We start from the raw sequence: 20710 nt of genomic DNA, 5'->3' as shown, positions 1-20710 counted from the left end.
GACGGACGATCCAAAGAGCATGCTGGGGATTGTAGTTTCTGGCTCGATTGCGGAGGTGATTTGCATTGCGAGGAGCACAGCTGGGGGAAGGAAGCGGGCCAAAGCCAGGGACATAACCCCTTGTTCGCGGCCGGAGGAAATTTGGCCTCGACTGATTCCGTAAAGGAGGAAGAGGCCCCGGAGCGGCTGCGGCGATGGATGTTACTCAGCCCAAGCAGGAGCATCTCTTGGCCCTGAAAGGTACTCGCTCTCGCCTCCGACTCTCGCGCTTGCTGCTTTAGCTTCCTCCGTTCATTTGGATTTGGCCTGGGACTTAGCAGCTGAAAAGCAAATCTTACAAGGGACGAGGTGGAGAGAATCCAGCCCCGCTTACTTTTTGCGGCGGCTCCCTTGGCCGCTGTTTTTAGGAGACCAAAGCGGGTGGGTCTGAGGCGGCAGTTAAACCTGGGAGGGATCGGCAGGTGTGAGCGGTTGGTGGCCCAAAGCTAATTTGCTGGAGAAGTCGGGTATTCTTTTCAAAAGGTCGGTTCCTTATTCCACCTTCCGGGGCATGTTGTTGAACACTGTAAAGAGCTCGGAAAGTGACACTAGATCCAGCCTCTTTGGTTCAAGCCAGAGTATGCACTAAGGAGGTGGAAATCTCCCAACGTTTTCAGATTTCTTTTAAAAGAGAAGGTCATCATCACTTCCCTAGGAAATGGTCAGTGGTGTAGGGTTGTTGTTGTTTTTAGTGCAGTTTTGTATAAGCAAAATCCTTTGCGAAATCTTCAGTTGGTAGGCCTTCCTTGCACTTGCCCAGCTATGAATCAAGAGGAACAATGTTGGTGCAGAACAAGCTTTCAGAGATGGGTGGTGTGTAAACATTTCTAAAGCAAGAGGGGCTGCAAGATTATACAGCTGCTCTGGTGAGCTTTGAAAAAAGGGGTGCCTGTTACCTTCCCTTCAGCCCCCAGAAAATGGAACATTCCCTTGAACTAAAAATAATAATAATCTGTCAAGCTTTAGATCTGTCAGGTGCTAAAGAGGAAATCCCTTAATCCTTCCAATATCTATCCTTTCTTCGTAACACAACAACAGCTATTTAGGAAAAAACCAAAACCCATTTCTGCAACCTCAGATGGAAGAACAAGATTAGTGGAACTACAGGTAGTTCTCACCTGCTTCCTTGAAATCTCAGTTGTGTGAGTCCGCTGGGAAAAAATATGGGCACTAAGAGTACTGGAAAAGCTGTGAAGGATGTGTGCATTGATTGGCACCTAAGCCGTTGTTGAAATTAGAACCCTTGCTATCTCCTGTCCCAGTATCCCTTCAAGTTCTTACAAATAGTGAGTTGTTTAAAAAGGCAACTCTTTTGAAATAATTTCCTCAAGGGGAACTGGAGTGTATGAACATCACAAAGCACAATCCCAATATACTTCTGTAGGCAGATATGCTTTAAAGACATTTCATGGCAATATATATTTCTGTAGTTGCTAGCAAGGAACACTAAATAGAGAAAGTCTAAAGAATTGCAGAGCAAGCAAGAAAAAAGGAGGACCTTCAAAGTAAGGACCCAAAGATGCAGATTTGTGGAAGAATGGTTGTCATTGGAGCATCCTTCCAGGGATCTCTTTTAAAACATTTTTTGCCTTCCTGCTTCTAAGGCTGAGAGAACTTTCCTCTGTGACAACACAAATAGCATAGACAGTACATGGAACACTATCCAATCTGAAATTGTGACCCCATGTGATGCGATGCATACACTTCAGATGTTACCATGAACATGAATAATTTCAGCCCTCCCAGCTTCTCTTCCTCTTTTTTCAATTATTATCCAAGTATAGTAACATTTCAACTCTGCTATCCTTCCTTATTCTTAGGAGTCATAAGCAACAGCTACTACCCTGCTGTATGAAAGCTTCCTGCCTGTGACAAAAAGTATGTGAAGAAATTGTCATCAGGTCCACAGTGTGGAAGTAAAAAGGTTAACCCCCCCACGCACTGCAGCCCCTGTTCCTGATTGTCCCCCTTCTGTGGCTGCAATAAAAACAAACAAACTAAAAAAGCAAACCACTACAACAATAAATCAGATTTATATCACAACACCATGAGGATGAGAAAACATATCCAGTCCAGCAAAATGCTTGCTCAAATAGGGACGTCTACACAATGCATAAAAACCGATCAGCGTTGGCATCAGCTAAGTCTGTGAGAGAAGGGCAATCCACATTTATAAGTCTGAGGGGGTGCTGTTGTGGTTTGGTTTTCCAACTGCATACGTTTGCAGCCCATTGCACTTGCTACAGCATTTTCTAGCGATAACTGCATCAATAAAATGGTGAATTTTGGTGGGGAAACTGCTAGCGTGTCTTTTTACTTGCAATACTTCTGCTCTAGGTCCTGTTTTCTTCTGAACTGCACAGCACATGGCATGAAAAGATTCTTTTAAGTGATTATATCATTAGTGATGAAGCTGCTGTCCAAGAAACATTTAAAATAAGAACATGTGGATTCCTGTTGTACAAGCATGGAGGTGATTCTGCACTATCGAGCATGGCAAAGGGACCCTGCGGCATTGCAAAGAATCACAGAAGAGGCACTGAAAGAATTTCCTGTTAGGAAGCTCCCAAGTTTCATACCTTGGTTTCCAAATGACTTGCGCCAACTTCCCCTCAAACCTAAAAGAATCGCTCCAATTATTTCTGGTGAAGAAGTAGAGCAAATGAAACAACATATTGCAGCCATGGAAACTGTTTGCAGCTCCCCATCTTATGATTGTACAGCAGGGCTTAAGGAATTTCATCCTGATGTAAAAGCTGGGAAGTGTTTGCAAGCTGAGCGTGAAAGAAACAATTTTAGCAATTTGGAAAAGCAAACGGCAAGCAGCAAGCTGAAGCTGAGAAGGTCTTGGAGTGTGTCTCTTCCCAACTCTAAGCTCAAAGACAAGATTCTTCCTTTATCTAGAGAACTGCAGAGCACTTTAGACAAATTAAAGCTCCATGCATTCTATAGAGCACAGTGGATAATTGAACCGTCTACATTTGGTAGTCAAACATTGGAGGACATTTGGGTAAAGCTCAACAAGATGATCAAACACAATGAACTGCCATCTTGTAATGCTACGATCCAGAGATGTGAAGGACAGATTTCAGTTTTCTGTGACATACTGTACTGTGAATATGTTGCCAACAATCTTAGGGAAAAATTAAACCTTTTGGGGAAAATAAATTTGTTTGTTCACAAATATGGAATCATACATAGTTTGTAGCTTTATAACAAGGCATTGCTACTTTCTGTGAAACGTTATATTTTAAATACATTTTGTTGCCTTACAATGTTTTTAATTTTTTTTGAAAAAATCTGTGGTACTGGCAGGGCAGGAAAAAGCAGGACATCTCAAGCAAACTGATCTCTACAAGACTGGATTATGCTTTGTTTTAAGTTCTCAAAGAGTCTGTGACTACTTTAGAAGATGTCCCTTATAAGATGATTGCCCCTTGTAAGCGTGATGCAATGAATGAAATGCCCTTCCACATTTGTTTGGAATGATTTGTCTAAAATTAATGAACAATAAAAAGAAAGGCTGCTGTGTTGGAGTAATACTTTCTAAACTTTAATTTTATGAAGTCCATCATGCTGATATATTTGCTTCCCTTTTTGCGTGTTTGGCCTACATTTTTGCTTCCTATAGATTGTAATCACATCGGCAATGGGCAGAATGTTGTCCTACTGGCCATTATGTTCTGTACAGAGGCAAGACTTCTTTGTGTTCTTAGCAGCCCTTAGAAAATGTATGCCATCTAAACATGGTCATTTGTAAGCAAATTCTATTGCAATCACATACCCTCCAACATTTCTCTACTATTCTCTATTGTTATTATTATACCTCAGCATCTGACTGGGTTGCCCCAGCAACTCTGGGTTGCTTCCAACATATATAAAAATATAATAAAACTGTAAACATTAAAAATCTTCCCTGTACAGGGCTATCTTCAGGGGTCGGATAACTCCATACCCTCCAACGTTTCTCTGATGAAAATTGGGACATACTAAGGAAAAGCAGGACATTCTGGGATCAAATCAGAAATTGGGACAGCTACTGTAAATCCAGGACTGTCCCTGGAAAATAGGGACACTTGGAGGGTCTACAATTGATAGTTTGTAGGCCCTGGTCCAGCCTTAATATCTACATTTGAATGAATGGGGAAAGCATTGGTTGACTGGACACCCCCCCCCGCCATCTGCCTTAGGGGGAGTCAACTGTCCTTTGGACCAAACAACTGCTTACAAATGGTACTCAACACGGTTGGATAAGGATCAAGGCAGTTATGAGTATTGTGTTTTGTTAAAATGATTTTTGCAGTTATCCATGATTATCCTAAAACATTTTTAAAAATATTATTGGTGGGATTTTTAAGAAAATGGATATGCATGCTTTTTGTCTTTGCTCAAATATCAGTGTGAACGAACACTTCATGCATTTCTAGTTGTTTTCACATTAAGCCCAATTTCATCTCCTTTTCTTGTGCTCAGTACAAACAAACAAAATACATAAACTTGGGCAGAATGCCAGGGACAAGGTAATATCCAAACAGGTCTTATTGTTCTTATTTTGAAGTTAAATATGTTGAGCTTCTAGTGAAGTCCTGGTGATGAGGAGTGTGATTAATGTGGAATTTGCTTTCTAAATTCACAGTAATGAGGTTGACCAAACCTACTTTGTTCACCAATATTCCTGTGACCTGTGAGGAGAGAGACTTGCCAGGTAAATTATGTTATGGTGTTAAATAATACTCAAACTCTAGTAGATCTGCATATAGAGGCACGCTGTTAGATTTGTTGTTAGGTCAGTGCATACCTGAAAATACTGTACTTGAATGCGTGGAGTGTTGCTGAACAACACCAGTGTCCAATATTATAGTAAAGTTAAAGCTCAGGGATTGTGACCTGTAGTTTGCCTATGTGTAAACCAGCGTAATTGCGAGACTTCATGAAACCTGGGTTCTGTAGGAAACATTTCTGCTAACAATGTACAGGTTATTGCATGTTTCTTTCCATTGGCAGAGGCCAGTAGGAACACACTTATGTACCACCCTAAGTCCCCAGTCATCAGCCTAGTGGGAGTGTGGGTGTGTTAGTACAGTCCTAGCAAGCGAAAAAACTCAGTAATGTGGAATGATTGAAGTTCGCCACTATGCGGAGCACATGGACATTTCAGATCCCTTCTTTTTCAAACCAGAGTACAGAAACTTAAAATTTCTTTCCCCCCCTTTTTTTGGCATTGTTTCATTTATTGCCATGTGTGGTCACATGGAATGCTTTCCCAGCAACACCCCATAGAACTGAGAGACAAATACATGAAATGATAGGCTTTCAAAACAACAAAAATCAGAAGATCTCAGCTAGCAGGTCTTGCAAGAATTCATGAGAACTGGAGCCAACGTTTGCCAAGACGTTTCTGGGTCACTTTTCCTTCCAAAGATAGCAGATAAATTACTGTTGAAGGTTTTATTGTTTGTTTGTTTTTTAAAAAATAGAGCTGCTTGTTTAGAACTCTGCCATTTAGTATGGCAAAAAGATTAAATGTCCTTTCCTTCTAACAGGAATGACACTTCACATTTATTTTCAATCGTATGTTCAGATGAAAATATATTAAAATAAGTTAAAAGCCAGCAGCTAATCAATTAAAATATTTAATTAGTTCATATAGAAATATCAATATGGTTGACCCGACATATAATTTTATATTACTGCAGGAGATCTGTTTAACCAGTTAATGAAAGATGATCCTTCCACAGTAAAAGGAGCAGAAACATTAATGCTTGGGGAAATGTTGACTTTGCCTCAGAATTTTGGGTAAGAATTGTATATAGATGTGTAGATTGGTTGAGATAATTGTTTTAGGATCTCTAGTCCTGTGCAGAACTGTCTTAATGTTGTAAATACCAACGGTTTCAGTTGTACTTGCTTCCAACTTAGAATGCACTTAGGAGTAGTTACAGGTAGGTAGCCATGTTGGTCTGCCGTAGTCAAAACAAAATAAAAAAATTCCTTCCAGTAGCACCTTAGAGACCAATGACAAACTTAGTTGGTCTCTAAGGTGTTGTGACGCAGGTGGCGCTGTGGATTAAACCACAGAGCCTAGGGCTTGCCAATCAGAAGGTCGCTGGTTCAAATCCCTGCAACGGGATGAGCTCCCGTTGTTTGGTCCCAGCTCCTGCCAACCTAGCAGTTCGAAAGCACAAAGTGCAAGTAGATAAATAGGGACCGCTCCGTCGGGAAGGTAAACAGCGTTTCCGTGCGCTGCTCTGGTTTGCCAGAAGCGGCTTAGTCACGCTGGCCACATGACCCGGAAGCTGTGCGCTGGCTCCCTCGGCCAGTAAAGCAAGATGAGTGCCGCAACCCCAGAGTCGTCCGCGACTGGACCTAATGGTCAGGGCTCCCTTTACCCTAAGGTGCTACTGGAAGGAATTTTTAAATTTTGTTTGCTCTTTGGACTGTGGCCTAAGCCTATCTTCCTTGTCCTTCCTATGGATAAAGTCTATTATTATTCTTGATTCCCCCCGGCCACAAACTGTTTCCAAGGGCCTCTTGCATTACAGGGTTAAGAAGCCATCTATTTTGGTTTCTAACTTTGAATCAGTCATTGGATGAAGCATGAAGAGATCTTTACTGTTAAACAGAGTTGGTGAGTTAAAAGTAAAGCTAGCAACTACCAGACCCTGATTTTGAATATAAGAACGGCCCTTCTGCTTTTGACTAAACCTATCTAGTCCACCATCCCCTTTCCCACCGTGACCGATCAGATAGCTATGGAAAGCCTGCAAGCAGAATGTAAGCACAACAATTCTTTCCCACTCTTGATTCCCCAGGCAGTGGCATTGCCTATGAACCTGGAGGTGTCATATAGCCATCATGTTATCCTTATCTTCCACGTATGAATCTGCCTAATCCCATTCTAAAATCTACACAACATACTCTTATACACATCCATGCTGTGTGCTTTAGTTAGCTCAGACTAGCTTACTTATTTTCATTTTGTTTGTTCTTGTCAACACTCTGCTGTGCTTAGGCACTATGTTAAGTACTGAAACCACAAGATTGTCTTCAGAGGTTTTGAGCCATGTGCATGCAATATCATCAATGCTAGAAGATGCAAAAAAGGAAATCTATAGATATGGCTTTCATGGTACGATAACAGAAGTCCATGCTGTTGTTAAAAGTGGGCAATAATAGATTTTAGAGATGCATTCAAAGCAATGGTTTCAACAGTTCTCTTTTCTCCTCCCTTCTTGAACAGAAATATATTCTTAGGAGAGACATTTTCCAGCTACATCAGTGTACATAATGACAGTCACCAAGTGGTAAAAGATATTTTGGTAAAGGTATGTTTGATCTTATCAAATAGTTTTAAGTGTGTTTTTAAGGTAATTAATCAGTTAACGTTTTTCTAGTTGAAGGAAACTTTGAACAAAAACAATGGTAACAGGGTAAATTGTAAAGGCGTATTATTTATGCTTGCTATATATTTTTGAGGCCGTCTGAAAGTAGGTTTGTTCTGCACTTTTCTTACCCTCTCCAAGTATAGTCCAACGGAAAGTTCTACTGTACAACCTCAATCGTGCAAGAGAACATTACGAGTTACATGTTAAGCCTTCGGGATGCTCGGGCATCACATCTTCTCAGTGGACTGTGCCCAGATTTTTAATGAATGGCTTGGGGAAGATGGAATGTAAAAATCAGTTAAAGCAATGAAGAACTATTTTCAATAATAAAATTCAACCTCTCTTTTATTGAAATTTTTTTGTTCTTAATTCCAAGGCTGATCTACAGACAAGTTCGCAGCGTTTAAACCTTTCAGCCTCTAGTGCTGCAGTGGCAGAACTCAAACAAGACTGTTGTATCGATGATGTAATACACCATGAAGTAAAGGAAATAGGAACACACATGTAAGACACATTATACTTTCCCCCCATTTCATAGGGTTGCATCTAACGGTAGCTTGCCAAAGGCAGGACACCTGCTTGTTGACAATCCCTCCTTTCCATTGTGTCTCCCACACTCCAAAAAAGCTTTTCGAAAGATTGGGGGAACTCCTGGAACAGTATAGGATATGGCAACAGAGGGCTGCAATTTGTCCCAGGGGGAATGGTGCCTTGCATTAACAGAAATGCTTCTGGTAGTCTAAAACCACCTGTAAACTTAATTTAGTTTTTCCCATTCTGTAAAAAAAAAAAGCCAAATGTGTTCAGAATTGTGAAGTAGATGAATTGCAAATTTGGATCATTTGCTCCATTTCCCCATTCTCCTCCCAACCTGGAAACACAAGCAAGACTGAAAAGTAGTTAAACCCCACTGAATCATTTGTCTCTTTCAGCTTAGTGTGTGCAGTAAGCTACACCACACAGACAGGTGAGAAGATGTACTTCAGAAAGTTCTTCAAATTTCAGGTATTAAGCTGACATAGCTGGCAGTGTTGACTGTGATAGAAGATATCTAACCCTTTTCTATCTCTCTGTCTCTTCTGTGCTGCCCGTGCTTGCAACTTTTCCCATAATTTATATGGGGTGGTGGTGGTACAGTTGTTGTTAAGGTTTCTTTTAATGTTGGGTTGGTCAGTACTAGTTCGCATCAGTGTCGAAGTGAAGTGCAAGAGAGGCTAGTACCGTAATGTGACTTAGAAGTCCCGCCAGCAGCACCTTCTAGGTCAGGGGTCAGCAAACTTTTTCAGCAGGGGGCTGGTCCACTGTCCGTTAGACCTTGTGGGGGGCCGGACTATTAAAAAAAAAATGAATGAATTCCTATGCCCCACAAATAACCCAGAGATGCATTTTAAATAAAAGAACACATTCTACTCATATAAAAACATGCTGATTCCTGAACCGTCCGCAGGCTGGATTGAGAAGGCGATTGGGCCGCATCTGGCCCCGAGGCCTTAGTTTGGGGACCCTGTTCTAGGTCCATCCCTCTAGAAATGACCATAGCTATCATAGCACCATCTCCCCCAAGTTGAACCCCAGAGGTTCAATAGAATCAGTAGCAACTGAGAGGTCGAAGAGTACCAACAGGGCTATACTCGTGTCAGTCCACTCCTTAGCATAGGTCATCTACCAAGTTGTCTATAAGCCAAGTCAGAGACAGATTGGAATTAATCCAGAATGAATGAATGAGCGATGATAGATAGGTAGGTAGGTAGGTAGATATGGGTAAAGCTGCAGAAACCAGGGATGCCAATACCTTACAGAGTTTAGAAGTGGGGAACCTTATCTGGGTCCTGTCCTGGTAACTTTAAAAATAACCACGTGAAGAGTTTTGATTTGGAAGTTTGGCTTTTAGGGTAGAAACTCCAGAACAGCGTTACAGAAAATACCTTCTGAGGAGTGAGGTGTCTGTACATAGGGGAATCAAGTATCATAAGGATATGGGGTTCCTGTGCCTTTTAACAGCTACATAATGGGCAAAAAACGAATACATGAAGTTTTCCTTGCATGAACTTGCAGAGATGAAGGTACAGTGGTGCCTCGCTTAACAAACGCCCCGTAAGACAAAATTTTCGCTTAAAGAAAGGATTTTTCTAGCGGAGGTTGCCTCGCTAGATGAATTCATTTTACGAAAAATTCGTCTAGCGAATCCCGGTTTCCCATGGGAATGCATTGAAATTCAATTAATGCGTTCCTATGGGCAAAAAAAAAAATCAAAAAAATTCAATGCATTCCTATGGGATTCGCTAGACAAATTTTTCGTTATAAGAATAGACCCGTGGAACGAATTAAATTCGTCTAGCGAGGCACCACTGTAGTGGCATCTGCTGAATTTCTGCCTGTCACGCAGCTGTCAAAGGTAAAGTTGTGAAGATATGGCAAGTAGCCAACGTAGAGTTAAATAGTAGCTACTCCACAGGTGACGCTTGTTGAAAACATAGCTAAATTTCAGTATGGTGCCAGAGGTGAAGTTGCAGAGTGCTACTGCTTGCTTCTGAAACTGCAGGTGCTCCTCTCCTCTCTTGCTCTCTCGTTTCCGGCAGGAGCAGGGAAGGAGCAAAGCACCTCTGTTTTTAGCAGCATGCACAAGTATGTCCATACACTTCACTGTGATTTAAAGGTGAAACTGTGCATTAAAGTGGCATGCAAACAAATTATTTAATAACAATAATTTAAGTCTTTTTGCAGTCTGCCTTGATTTCAGGGTCAGAATCACTGATATGCAAATGAAAATATTTTATTTATTTGTCGCGTATAACATCTGATACTTGATATGCTTGGCTCCTTTAATTAGAAAGCTTAGCCAGCAATTGATAGTGTAATTGCTTGCAGCTGATTTGCCACTGGCTGACTTCCTTCCAACAGCAGAAGCCGGGAAAGAGCAGCATTTCTTGATTAAAACGTGTGGAAATTAAAACTGCTAATTTTGAAATGCATCATTATATTAAAGAGTCTGATCATGACCTATATATGGTATAAAAATGACTTTTGTGGGAGAGGTTTTTTGCCATGCTGCTGTAAAATCCTTTTACCTGATCAAAATGTGGAAGTTTCTGTAGACATAGGAAAGAAAAAGTGGGATGAGTAAGCTGGATTCTTCCACTGAAGTAAACTTTGGGGTTTGCTTACGCAAGTGGAACACTTCAAGTTAACAACTTTACTTTTGAAATACATACTCAGAAGGAGGTAGTACTTAGTGTTGATGAAGGAGTTTGATAAATCTCTCTTTAGTATTTGTTCTTTTTTCAAACAGGTCCTCAAACCGCTAGATGTGAAAACAAAGTTCTACAATGCTGAGGTAAATGCAGAATATTGTATTTAGTGCTTGGTGTCCAAAATTCTGAACAGTGAAAACTTGTTATATTGGGAACAGAAAGTATCTGTTCTGTTTAACCCAGACAAATAAACAGAACTTTCTCACCTGGTGAAGCATTTTAAAATTATTTCTACATATTAAATGTAGAAGGAATTTCTACATTTTTAAATTCCTTTCTACATATTATTAATCTTTTGTCTTTTAGAATTATTTGACATGTGTTGGCAGTTTGAACATACGCACTTTTTATTAGCTGGAATAGCCACAAAATAGAAAAAGACAAAAATCTGAGGAGATAAACTTAGGAAAATAGAGCTGAAAGGATTGTTTGAAAACTAGGTGAAGGAGTGAATGTGTTTAACTATACTTACAGTATTTATTTTTTTAAAAAAACTAAACCAAATTGTATGTTAAAAGCTACTAGGAAACTACAAAATACCCCAAAGGGCATGCTAACAGTGGAATAGACTCCATCAGAAAGTGGTGGACTCTCCTTCCTTGGAGGTTTTTAAGCAGAGCTTGGATGGCCCTCTGTCAGGGATGCTTTAGTTGAGATTCCTGCATTGCAGGGGGTAGAACTGGGTGACCCCTGGTTTCCCTTCCAACTCTACAGTTCTATGATTCTGGCATTAAATTTCTGTATGCCAGCTATAGAAAATGGCTGCCTAGCTATTACAGCTTTGGACAAATATAATGATCTTGCCCTCTTTCCTGGCCGAGGGTGAGGAAAACAGGTGAGTAAAAATCTACACCTTTGCTCCCCTTTTCACTTTAATCTATCCATTTGTCATTGCCATCACCATTTGGGGAAAATGTGGCTGCATATTTAGTTACAATCCATTTAAAAAAACACATTTGTTTCATTATCAACTGGATTAATTTGTGGTTCAAATTTAGTCAAAAAGGCAGCTATCTTATTTAAAAACGGACATTATTGATATTAAGTAAACTAATACTAGGTGATATGCCAGAGTAGAATTGCTTATCAGGTCTGTGTGACAGTAATGCAGCGGGTGCAGATTTCCCCATCACTGCATCTCCATCCTGAGATAGGTGCAACTTGATGAATTATAGAAAGACCTTTGGGTCTTAAAGGCACAGTGCCTCTGACAGGAGATGCTCTTCAAGTGCACTTGTGCCAGGGATGGGATTGGTAATTCCCTGAGTTGTTGGCCAGACAATATTTAAAGATACCTAGCATAAAGGGGGTGGGGGGATTGATAAATGCAAAGGTTGTTATGGTACCGAATTAGGCTTTTGAAGAAAGGCAATTCATTGGGAGGTGCATTTAGCACTTGTCCTTTTCCAATGATGCTTTCAATTTCCTTGCAGCTTGTTAATTACAATGGGAGCTTTTGTTATAGGATGACATATAAATACATGCAGTTAATATGCAGACTGGCTCAATTTAAAACCCGAGAGTCATCAGTGAACAGGTTTTCTTCCTATATTTAAGACTTTGTGCATTAAGAGAATATTTGTAAGATTAATGGGTCCTCAGTCCGCCCCCCCCCCCAATATGGAATTATTCAGCCAAGTAATGGATTCTTCTGTGAGCATGTACTGGTTTACCAATGTGTTCATTGTGCCTGTGTTTGCCATTTCACATAATTTATTTCTTCATTATACCATATGCTGACATGGTCTTATTTAGAAATAAGATTTCTTAGTAGTGAGCCTTTTATTTTTATTGCCAGTTTACATTTCTCTCTTACTAATGCTGTCTTGTTTAGAAAGTACCAAAAAAATGCAGAAAGATGCATTTTATTTGAAACTTAGTTGTCCTCCTTTTTTTCTTTAACATTTAACCCTAATTTCTCTAATGTTTTCTTTTTTATTTTCCCATTAGAGTGACCTCAGTTCTGTGGTAATTTTATTTATTATTTATAAATATGTATGCTTGTCTTCTGTTTGTCTTTCTGCCTGTTACTAACATCCTTTTGAAAACATAATGGAAAAGCAATGTTTGTACACATAGATATTGGCTTGTTTCCCTTTTCTCCCCTTTCCCCCCATACTCGCTCTCTCCTTGCATCCATTGTTTAACAGTATTTTGCAGTTCAGACTTCTGTACTAAATAAATATTTCAGTAAACTACTATGACTAGGAAATTAATTGTTGACGTCAACAGATGTCACAGAGCAACAATGATATTCCTAGAGGCATACTGCTGAGGCTACAAAAGCACATGGGCCGGGCTAATTTTGTTGCAGTTTCTGTTAGAACCACAACATGTTTTATTGGGCAAAAATTCAGTTTTCTGCAAATCTTATGAAACATTTATTTTATTTTATTTGCATAAGAACAGCCCTGCTGGACCAGACTAAAGTTCAGCATTCTGTTCTCACAGTGGCCAGCCAGGTGCCAATGAAAAGCCCCCAAGTAGGACATGAGCATAACAGTACTTTCCCAGCCGTGAATCTCAGCAACTCATATTCAGAGGTCTGTTGTTTTTTATACTGAAAGTGTTATTCATCATGAGTGACTAGAGTGGGGTGTCATGGTCTGGCATAGTTCTGGGCCTGTCTGATGATTCACAAAGCTAGAATGAGTTATGCAAAGAATAATAATAATAATTAAAGTTGTATAAGAAATTGCATTAAATTGAAGGTATTGGGTTGGAGGCCAGTCTATCCTTCTGCATGCAGAAAGTGTTTTCCATTCCCAGAAGGGCTTTTACAGTACAGGCTAGATTAGAATGTCATGTGAACAAGTGAAATGAATTTCAATGGCTATAAAATCTCTTACACAAGCCTAGTACAGTATTAGATTTGTTCATCACTTCCACAGCTAAGGAAGTCTCAAGTTTACTTATAACCAAAGCAAAATAAAATACATGGCAAATGTATCCATTAAGCAGGCAACACTGCATGCTAACCATGTACATCCACAACTGTCTGTTGTAAACAAGAATATCTTCTCTCCTCCAATGATGTGCGAAGAGCCTACTAGATCAAATGCAAGCTTCCTAGGGGAGAGTGTTGTCCAAGCAGGAGGCTGCCATTGAAAAGACCTGCTATCTAATTGCTACCATCTTAGCATCTCTTAAAGGGGAGCACACAGAGAAGGACCTTGGGTTATCTTAAGAATCCCAAGTAGGTTTATATGGGGAAAGACCATTCTTGAGGGTATGGCCCTCAAAAGCATTTTTTTAAAAATCATTTAATTGACTAGTATAACACTTCACAAAATTCTGCTAGTGCCTATTTTCCTTCCAATGCATTGTGCAAATTTCCTTACGTAATTTATATATTTTTCACTATTTGGAATGCCTGGTATAGTGGTCTTTACCTGTTAGTGTTTCTTGTGTTTGGTGGTATAAAAGTACACAGAGCCTTGCATGTAGGCTTGTTTCGTATTAAATCATGGCAACATCTCTGTTATCTGCTGTTTTTGTGAAGACACTGGATGGGAGGAGAGAGACAAGATAGTTCACATCTTTCTTTATATGTTTATTAAAACTCTTTTCAAATTTATGAATGCACGTGGCAATGATTCTAACGGTGTAATTGCAGTGTGATTTAAGTTCAAATCTTAATGTGTGTGCTACAATAATTCAGGAAATGTGAAGCGCTCTGATCGAATCATGCTATTGAGACTAATCAACCCCTGCATCATTGTAAGCTACCTTGCTTTTTCATTATGCTGCTTGGTATTGTTTTCTTCCCTCAACTTGGCTCTTGCTAAATTTCTGGTGGTTGCTGTTTTAAAAGAGACTGATGGGAAATTTGGAAAACACAAGAAGTACCGTAAGCAATGGATTTATGGGATATTCTTTCAGAAGAGTAGAAAAATATTAAATCCCTAGTGCTAGAAGACATGATAGTACTTAAGGTTTTTTTTTTTATTAAAAGCAAGATAACGGAATTTTATTTGTCATTGGTGTTCTGCTTGAATACATAATACTCCCCTCCCTCTAATCTGAGAAGACCAGAAGCTGCTGCTTCTATTTTACAACATGCACTACCTTACAGTCAATAGGCCAAAATTAACCAAAAGTACATATCTAGTACATATCTAGTGTTAGGTGACATCAGCATAACATGATAACTCCAGAAAGACAATTTCTAGGACAATAAAGACCAAACCTTTATTCACCTGTTGCTTTCTGGTCTTCTCAGCCACTGACAGGAATTTTTACGCTGCAAAAGAGACTCCAGGAATTTTGTCTAATAGGTAATTTACCTAAAAGTTTTCTGATCTCCCAGCAAAGAGCCTGAAAGGGAGTATTTCTGTTTTAGATTAACCACTGTTTAAGAATCAGACAATATTCTAAACTGTGGCTAATCTTACGGCGGCCTGAAATGAGCTAGCTTCACAAATTATGGCTTGCTTTCACTAACTATAGTTATAATCAACTACTGTTTGTCCAGGTTTGCCAAAAACAGAAATGATAGCTGCTGGGGGGAGAAGGAGGAGTATGTGAGCCTGAGACTTTCTCCACCTTGTAAAACTAAGCTAATGTCTGACCTACCCATTACTTTTTGATTGCCCTCCAAAGAACAAGGAATGTGAGAGGCTGGAATTGTTTTACAGTTTGCCACCACTAGTCAACATCCAGTTCCAACTCAACTTTTGATAAACAGTGGAAAATAGGTATGGGGCTATCCTGTTTTCAGTTACAAAAACAAAGTATGCCCCTTTTTCTTGATGGGATTTTCCGTTTTACACAGGCCTCCACATGCCTGTAATCAGATATGATGTTGGAGCCTTTGATCGAGTGGCTCCCATCGTTCCTTCCCTGCAGGCATCCCTTTGATTGTCAGCAGGTTTAGATTGTAGCTTTGAACTGCCAGATATGTCACACTGCTTTGCAGGACTGAGATCTTGCAGAGACATTTAAACAGATCACGTTTGTACCATGTCCCCATTTAAACGACATGCAATTGATAATTGCATCAAGTTCTTTAATTCTTGAGATGGGAAGGACACTAGGTGTCTTAGAACCAGAAATGAGGTTGTTGGGGTAGTAGAATATTAAGCTCTGTGCCATTATGAAAGTTTATAGCAGAGACTAGAGCAGTTCTTAGGTCAATGTGAACAGTTTTTGTAGCATGCCTCTAAGCCCCTGTAACAGTTCATACACTTAAAAAACAACAACCTATTAACAATATTTTCTTTGTATGCAGCCTGGTGCATCATTAATCTGGCATGGCATGTGTCTGTTGTGCATTGCACTCATTTTACATTTATAAAGCGTTATTTCTCTTTCCTTTTAAAAGAAAATCTGAATTGATGTGGACCGTTGGAGCTCAGCTTGCAAGTCCAGGCCATATAGACACTACCTTAGAATAGGAAAATATGACAAAGTTTTCCCAAATCCATTGTTCAGCACTATTCCAGTTGACTAACATTTTTGCTTCTACTGCTCTCTGTTGGGATAAAGACTTTTCTCGCATTTAATGATTGTTACTTTTGATTTTCAGGCATGAACTAACTGCGTTTGTGGTTTAATGTTTTTCAAACACTTGAGAAGCTGGAGCTTTTTGTCAGTTGAGATTATTTTTTTCATTTAGGCATTTTCTCTGCTTTTTTAGACAGATGAAGTATTTTTGGAAGCTCAGATTCAGAATATCACAACCTCTCCAATGTTCATGGAGAAGGTGTCACTGGAACCTTCTATTATGTACAACGTAGCAGAATTAAATGCAGTCAACCAAGGTGAGGACAGGTAAGGGCCTTATTTGCTTCTTCAGACTGTACTGGCTACAGTCACGGATCATGGTGCTTGTATCTTCATATACCAAAAACAAGCTATACGTGTGCTGATGAAGCTGTTCTTGCAAATGGACGTTCTTTGATGTGGTTCCTTGTTTTATTGGCCCAGAGTACAGTTGTACCTTGGTTCTTGAACGCCTCATGACTCGAACGTCTTGGCTCTCGAACGCCACAAACCCGGAAGTAAATGTTCTGGTTTGCAACTTTTTGGGGAAGCCAAATGTCCGACACGGATTCTGCGGCTTCCAATTGAGTGCAGGAAACTCCTGCAGGAAGCCGCACCTCGGTTTTCGAATGTTTTCAGAAGTTGAACAGAGTTCTGGAACAGATTCCATTCGAGAACCAAGGTATGACTGTATAATTTTGTGTCATACTGCTTACTGTGGTATCTTGATGACCTTGCTACTTTTGCTTTTAATTTCAAACATTGGCATATACCTCACTTCATTTTCTATGAACTCTCTTAACTATCACCACCATTTGTATCAAAAGATTACTGTAAAATATAGTCCAGTATAGCATAGCAAAACAGATGGTCTAGCGCCAGTTTGAGCCCCACCCCCCAATTCCTATATTCCTCCCTTCCAAACTTTTGCAAAAACATCTTGCTTGTCTTTTAATTTTTTTCTCTGCTAAGCCTGATTTCTTTAAAACTTCTGGAGGCAGGCTGCTTTCTTTCTTAACTGAAAATGCTTTCTTAATTGAAAAGGCAACCCAAAAATGAATCTGATATCCAATCCCGGAATTCACTGGATTTTTGCCGAAAAGTCCGATTTTGAGGTACAAGCTAAGGTAAACCTGCTCCTTCTCTTCCAGTGTGTCAACATTTGGTTCAAGAACGTATCTGCAACCCATGGATACTCGACAGTATCTTTACTGTCTTAAACCAAAGCAAGAGTTTGCAGAGAAAGCTGGCGTTATTAAAGGTGTGACAGTAATTGGAAAGCTTGATATAGTGTGGAAGACAAACCTGGGCGAAAGGGGAAGGTTGCAAACGAGTCAGCTCCAACGAATGGTAAGTATTTTTCAGAAGATTCTCTTTAAAGACAGAAGGGTAGTAGTAAAGAGTCTGTGCAGATACAGCTTACCTCTGAATATCAGGTGCTTGGAGGGAAAATTTAGACATTGTAAAAACAATATTGGAGTAATTAGACCTTGATGTGATCCATCGGGAATCTTCTCAAGTTCTCATTAATATTACAATTTATAAGACCAGAAATATATATACAACTCTTTTGCTGGAATATACCGGTAGAACAGACTCTTTTCAGCAGTCCCCACCCCAAATATGGAATTTGATTCCAAGTGAGATCAGGTATATTTCCTCCCTTACTAGCTGTAAACATGCCTTGTTTACATCAATTTTTTTCATCAGGGTCTTTTGGGGCCAATGCTAATTATTTGGGGGAATGACCATAGCTCAGTGATAGAGCATCTGTTTTGCATGCAGAAGGTCCCAGACGTCACCAGGCACAGCTGTGAACGTCCCGTCTGAAATCTGCGTTTAGTCAGTGTTGACGATACTGCACTAGATTGACCAATGTCCTGACTCATTCCAAGGCAGCTCCCTGTTTCATGCTGCTCTTTGAGAACGAGATTGCTTATTTTGTTGTTACACTGGCTTGTATGTTCCTGAGATGAGACTTCCATAACTTGTTTTACTACTGAATGTTGTGGATTAATGTTTGTTTGTGGTTGTAAACTGCTTTGCCAAGCAACTTTGCCTAAAAAGTGGTCTAAAACCTGTTTAAATTAAATATCAACATATGGTTAAATAAGAACACTTATTGAAAGCAGTGGCTTGTGCACTCTTAGGGAGAAAAGGCTGTAGAAGCTTTACTCAAGAGTAGACCTATTGAAATTAATGCATCATGTTCTTTAATCTCAGGGGGTAAAACTTACTTAAATGGTATCCAGAATCGTACTGTAAATCTCAGTTTTTATGTTTCCCTTCTGAAGATGTTTGAGGTTGCTCCTGTTCATAAAAATCCAAATGAGGACTCCAAGTACATCAGCATAAGCATGAAATTTGTAATGTTACATATACTTCTCGAGAATGTCATCCTACGATTCACTTGTGGTGCCTTCCAGATGTTGCTGTGGATTATAACTTCCATCAGCCCTAGCCACAATAGTCCATAGCTGAGGATGGTAGAAAGTGGAATCCATCTGAAAGGCACCACAATGGCCATTCATACTCTAGTACTATTGCTTGTCTCGTCTTCCCACCCCACCCTCTCTCTCTCTCTCTCTTTCGGTGTGGGTGTACCGTGCTAAACTTTTAATGCTTTCTTAGGCTCCAGGCTATGGTGATGTCAGGGTTTCGTTGGAGACAATTCCGGACACTGTAAACCTGGAAGAACCATTTGATATTACATGTAAAATAACAAACTGCAGGTAATGAAATTACTTCCCCTTCGGCAATCTCTATTTTTTAAGAATTGTACTTTGAACTGCTTACCGTTTCCAGTCAAAGGGGTAAGTTTTGTAGAGATAATTCACCCAATGTTGTATTAAAATACTGTTTGCATTCAAGGTTTTCCTTACTGCAGGAATATATAATTATTTTTAAGGTGATGGAAATGGTTTGTTTTTTAAATGAACATTCCTAGATACATGGAATTCTGCCACTCACTTGCTGAGATACAGTGGACAAAGTAGATTTTAGAATTCCAAAAATATTTGTGGTTTTTATTGATGGAGAGGAGAGAGAGGCAGTGACCTAGTTGGTCCAGTGTGCTGAAAAAGATGTGTGTATTTGTATTACATAAGGACTTCATTTTTAAACCATTTTATTTTAAAAACCATTTTATTTTTAATAATCAGAATTTAAAAGAAATGCATGTTTTAATTATCATGCTGGCTCCTGTTGGGCAATCACTAAGCCACAGGTTTGTTAGAAGCATTAAATGATTTAACTACAGTATGCATCATCCTGAAACCTTTTCTTTCTAACCATAGAAAGAAGGCAGCAAAAAGAGAGAAATGAGTAAAAACACATAAACTGGTGTGAACTGGCCCTTAGACAAATTGAGATCTATGTTAATTAATTATTCTTTTCCATCCAGCAGTGAAAGAACCATGGACCTGGTTTTGGAAATGTGCAACACTAATTCCATTCACTGGTGTGGGGTGTCAGGAAGGCAGCTGGGCAAACTGCACCCCACTTCATCTCTACACTTGACACTTACGCTGCTTTCATCTGTGCAGGGACTACAAGTAAGATTTCCCACTTGGGCATTGCAATCCTATATGGGGTTGGAGGGAGTAGCTGTTGGGCTTGTGTCTGTAGGGCAAAAGGCTGGGGTGTGTTTTCCTTTCCTCTGTTCCCTGTCCTTTCAAGAGCAGACCACCACCTCCACTAATGGGGGGAAACTGAAAAATCCAATTGCCCTGGAATATCTTTCCAAGAATGGCGGCATGGGGTCCTTATAACCTATATAAAATTATACTGTTAAGTTATAGGGCTCTTACGACCAGTTCAGAAGCCTGTTACGTTTCACATTGTCAATCCTTTTTTCCTCCCTTTCATTTTAGACTGTCTCTGGTTTGAGATTAACAGACACCTTTCTGAAGAGAACATACGAGTATGATGATATTGCACAAGTCTGTGTAGTTTCTTCCAAAATAAAAGAAAACGGAAAGTGAACCTTTTTTGTTTTAATATTTCCTTTTTTGGTTTTTGGAGCCAACCCTCTGGCAATTTAGTACAACCATCTGCAATCCAAAAAAGAATTTCTTTATTTAACTGCCCCTTTGGAATTCAATCTGGCATCTTTGGAATGTTTTTAAAAAACAGTTTATTTGTAAAGAGCCAACCATATGTATTTTAAACTATTTGGAAATAAAGCCCTTAGTCCAATTATGCAGCTGCCCTAATTATTACTGTATAACTTATTTAATGATACTTGCAACATGGCATGTAGTATCTGGATAAATGACTCTTACATCTGTATTGAGGAAGGGTTTCATGCACGCTGATGTTCATAGGAAAAACAGTGGCTAATTCCCAATCTCGCACCCTACATTAAAACAGGATTCTCTACATCTAGAAATACAGCATATTTTACAAATGCTTTTGGTGGTCATATATTAGGGATTTAATTCACCATGTAATAAAGAGGTGTGGGGAACCAGGGTGATCTGAGTACAGAGTCGGTGAAGCGCCATTTGGACCATAAGAGCCATTCAAACTGAACATCCATCTGGTCCAGGG

At 39.6% G+C, this 20710-nt stretch overlaps 2 protein-coding genes across 5 annotated transcripts; both read left to right on the top strand.

Annotated features, from left to right (window-relative positions):
* Positions 1-45: 45 nt before the first annotated feature.
* TRAPPC13 (trafficking protein particle complex subunit 13) lies at positions 46-20359 on the top strand. Of its 4 annotated transcripts, none has more exons than XM_035100815.3 (13): positions 46-240; positions 4676-4744; positions 5736-5835; positions 7280-7364; positions 7801-7928; positions 8357-8429; positions 10714-10758; positions 12626-12643; positions 16314-16447; positions 17311-17509; positions 18791-18891; positions 19566-19713; positions 20032-20359. In XM_035100815.3, the coding sequence occupies exons 1-13, from the start codon at positions 195-197 to the stop codon at positions 20140-20142; spliced, it is 1257 nt and encodes a 418-aa protein (XP_034956706.1). In that variant the 5' UTR covers positions 46-194; the 3' UTR covers positions 20143-20359. The 4 variants fall into 4 exon arrangements, with proteins under 4 accessions (XP_034956706.1, XP_034956705.1, XP_034956708.1 ...); XM_035100814.3 differs by having other exon boundaries at positions 19563-19713; XM_035100817.3 differs by lacking the exon at positions 12626-12643.
* Positions 2378-3579, top strand: SHLD3 (shieldin complex subunit 3). The gene has a single exon (XM_088652687.1). The coding sequence runs from the start codon at positions 2507-2509 to the stop codon at positions 3245-3247; it is 741 nt and encodes a 246-aa protein (XP_088508813.1). The 5' UTR covers positions 2378-2506; the 3' UTR covers positions 3248-3579.
* Positions 20360-20710: the final 351 nt, after the last annotated feature.

The sequence above is a fragment of the Zootoca vivipara genome, chromosome 10, assembly GCF_965207765.1.
Source record: "Zootoca vivipara chromosome 10, rZooViv2.hap1.1, whole genome shotgun sequence".
Lineage (NCBI taxonomy): Eukaryota > Metazoa > Chordata > Lepidosauria > Squamata > Lacertidae > Zootoca > Zootoca vivipara.
The sequence above is the reverse complement of the archived record's forward strand: the minus strand, read 5'-3'. Positions and strand labels throughout refer to the sequence as shown.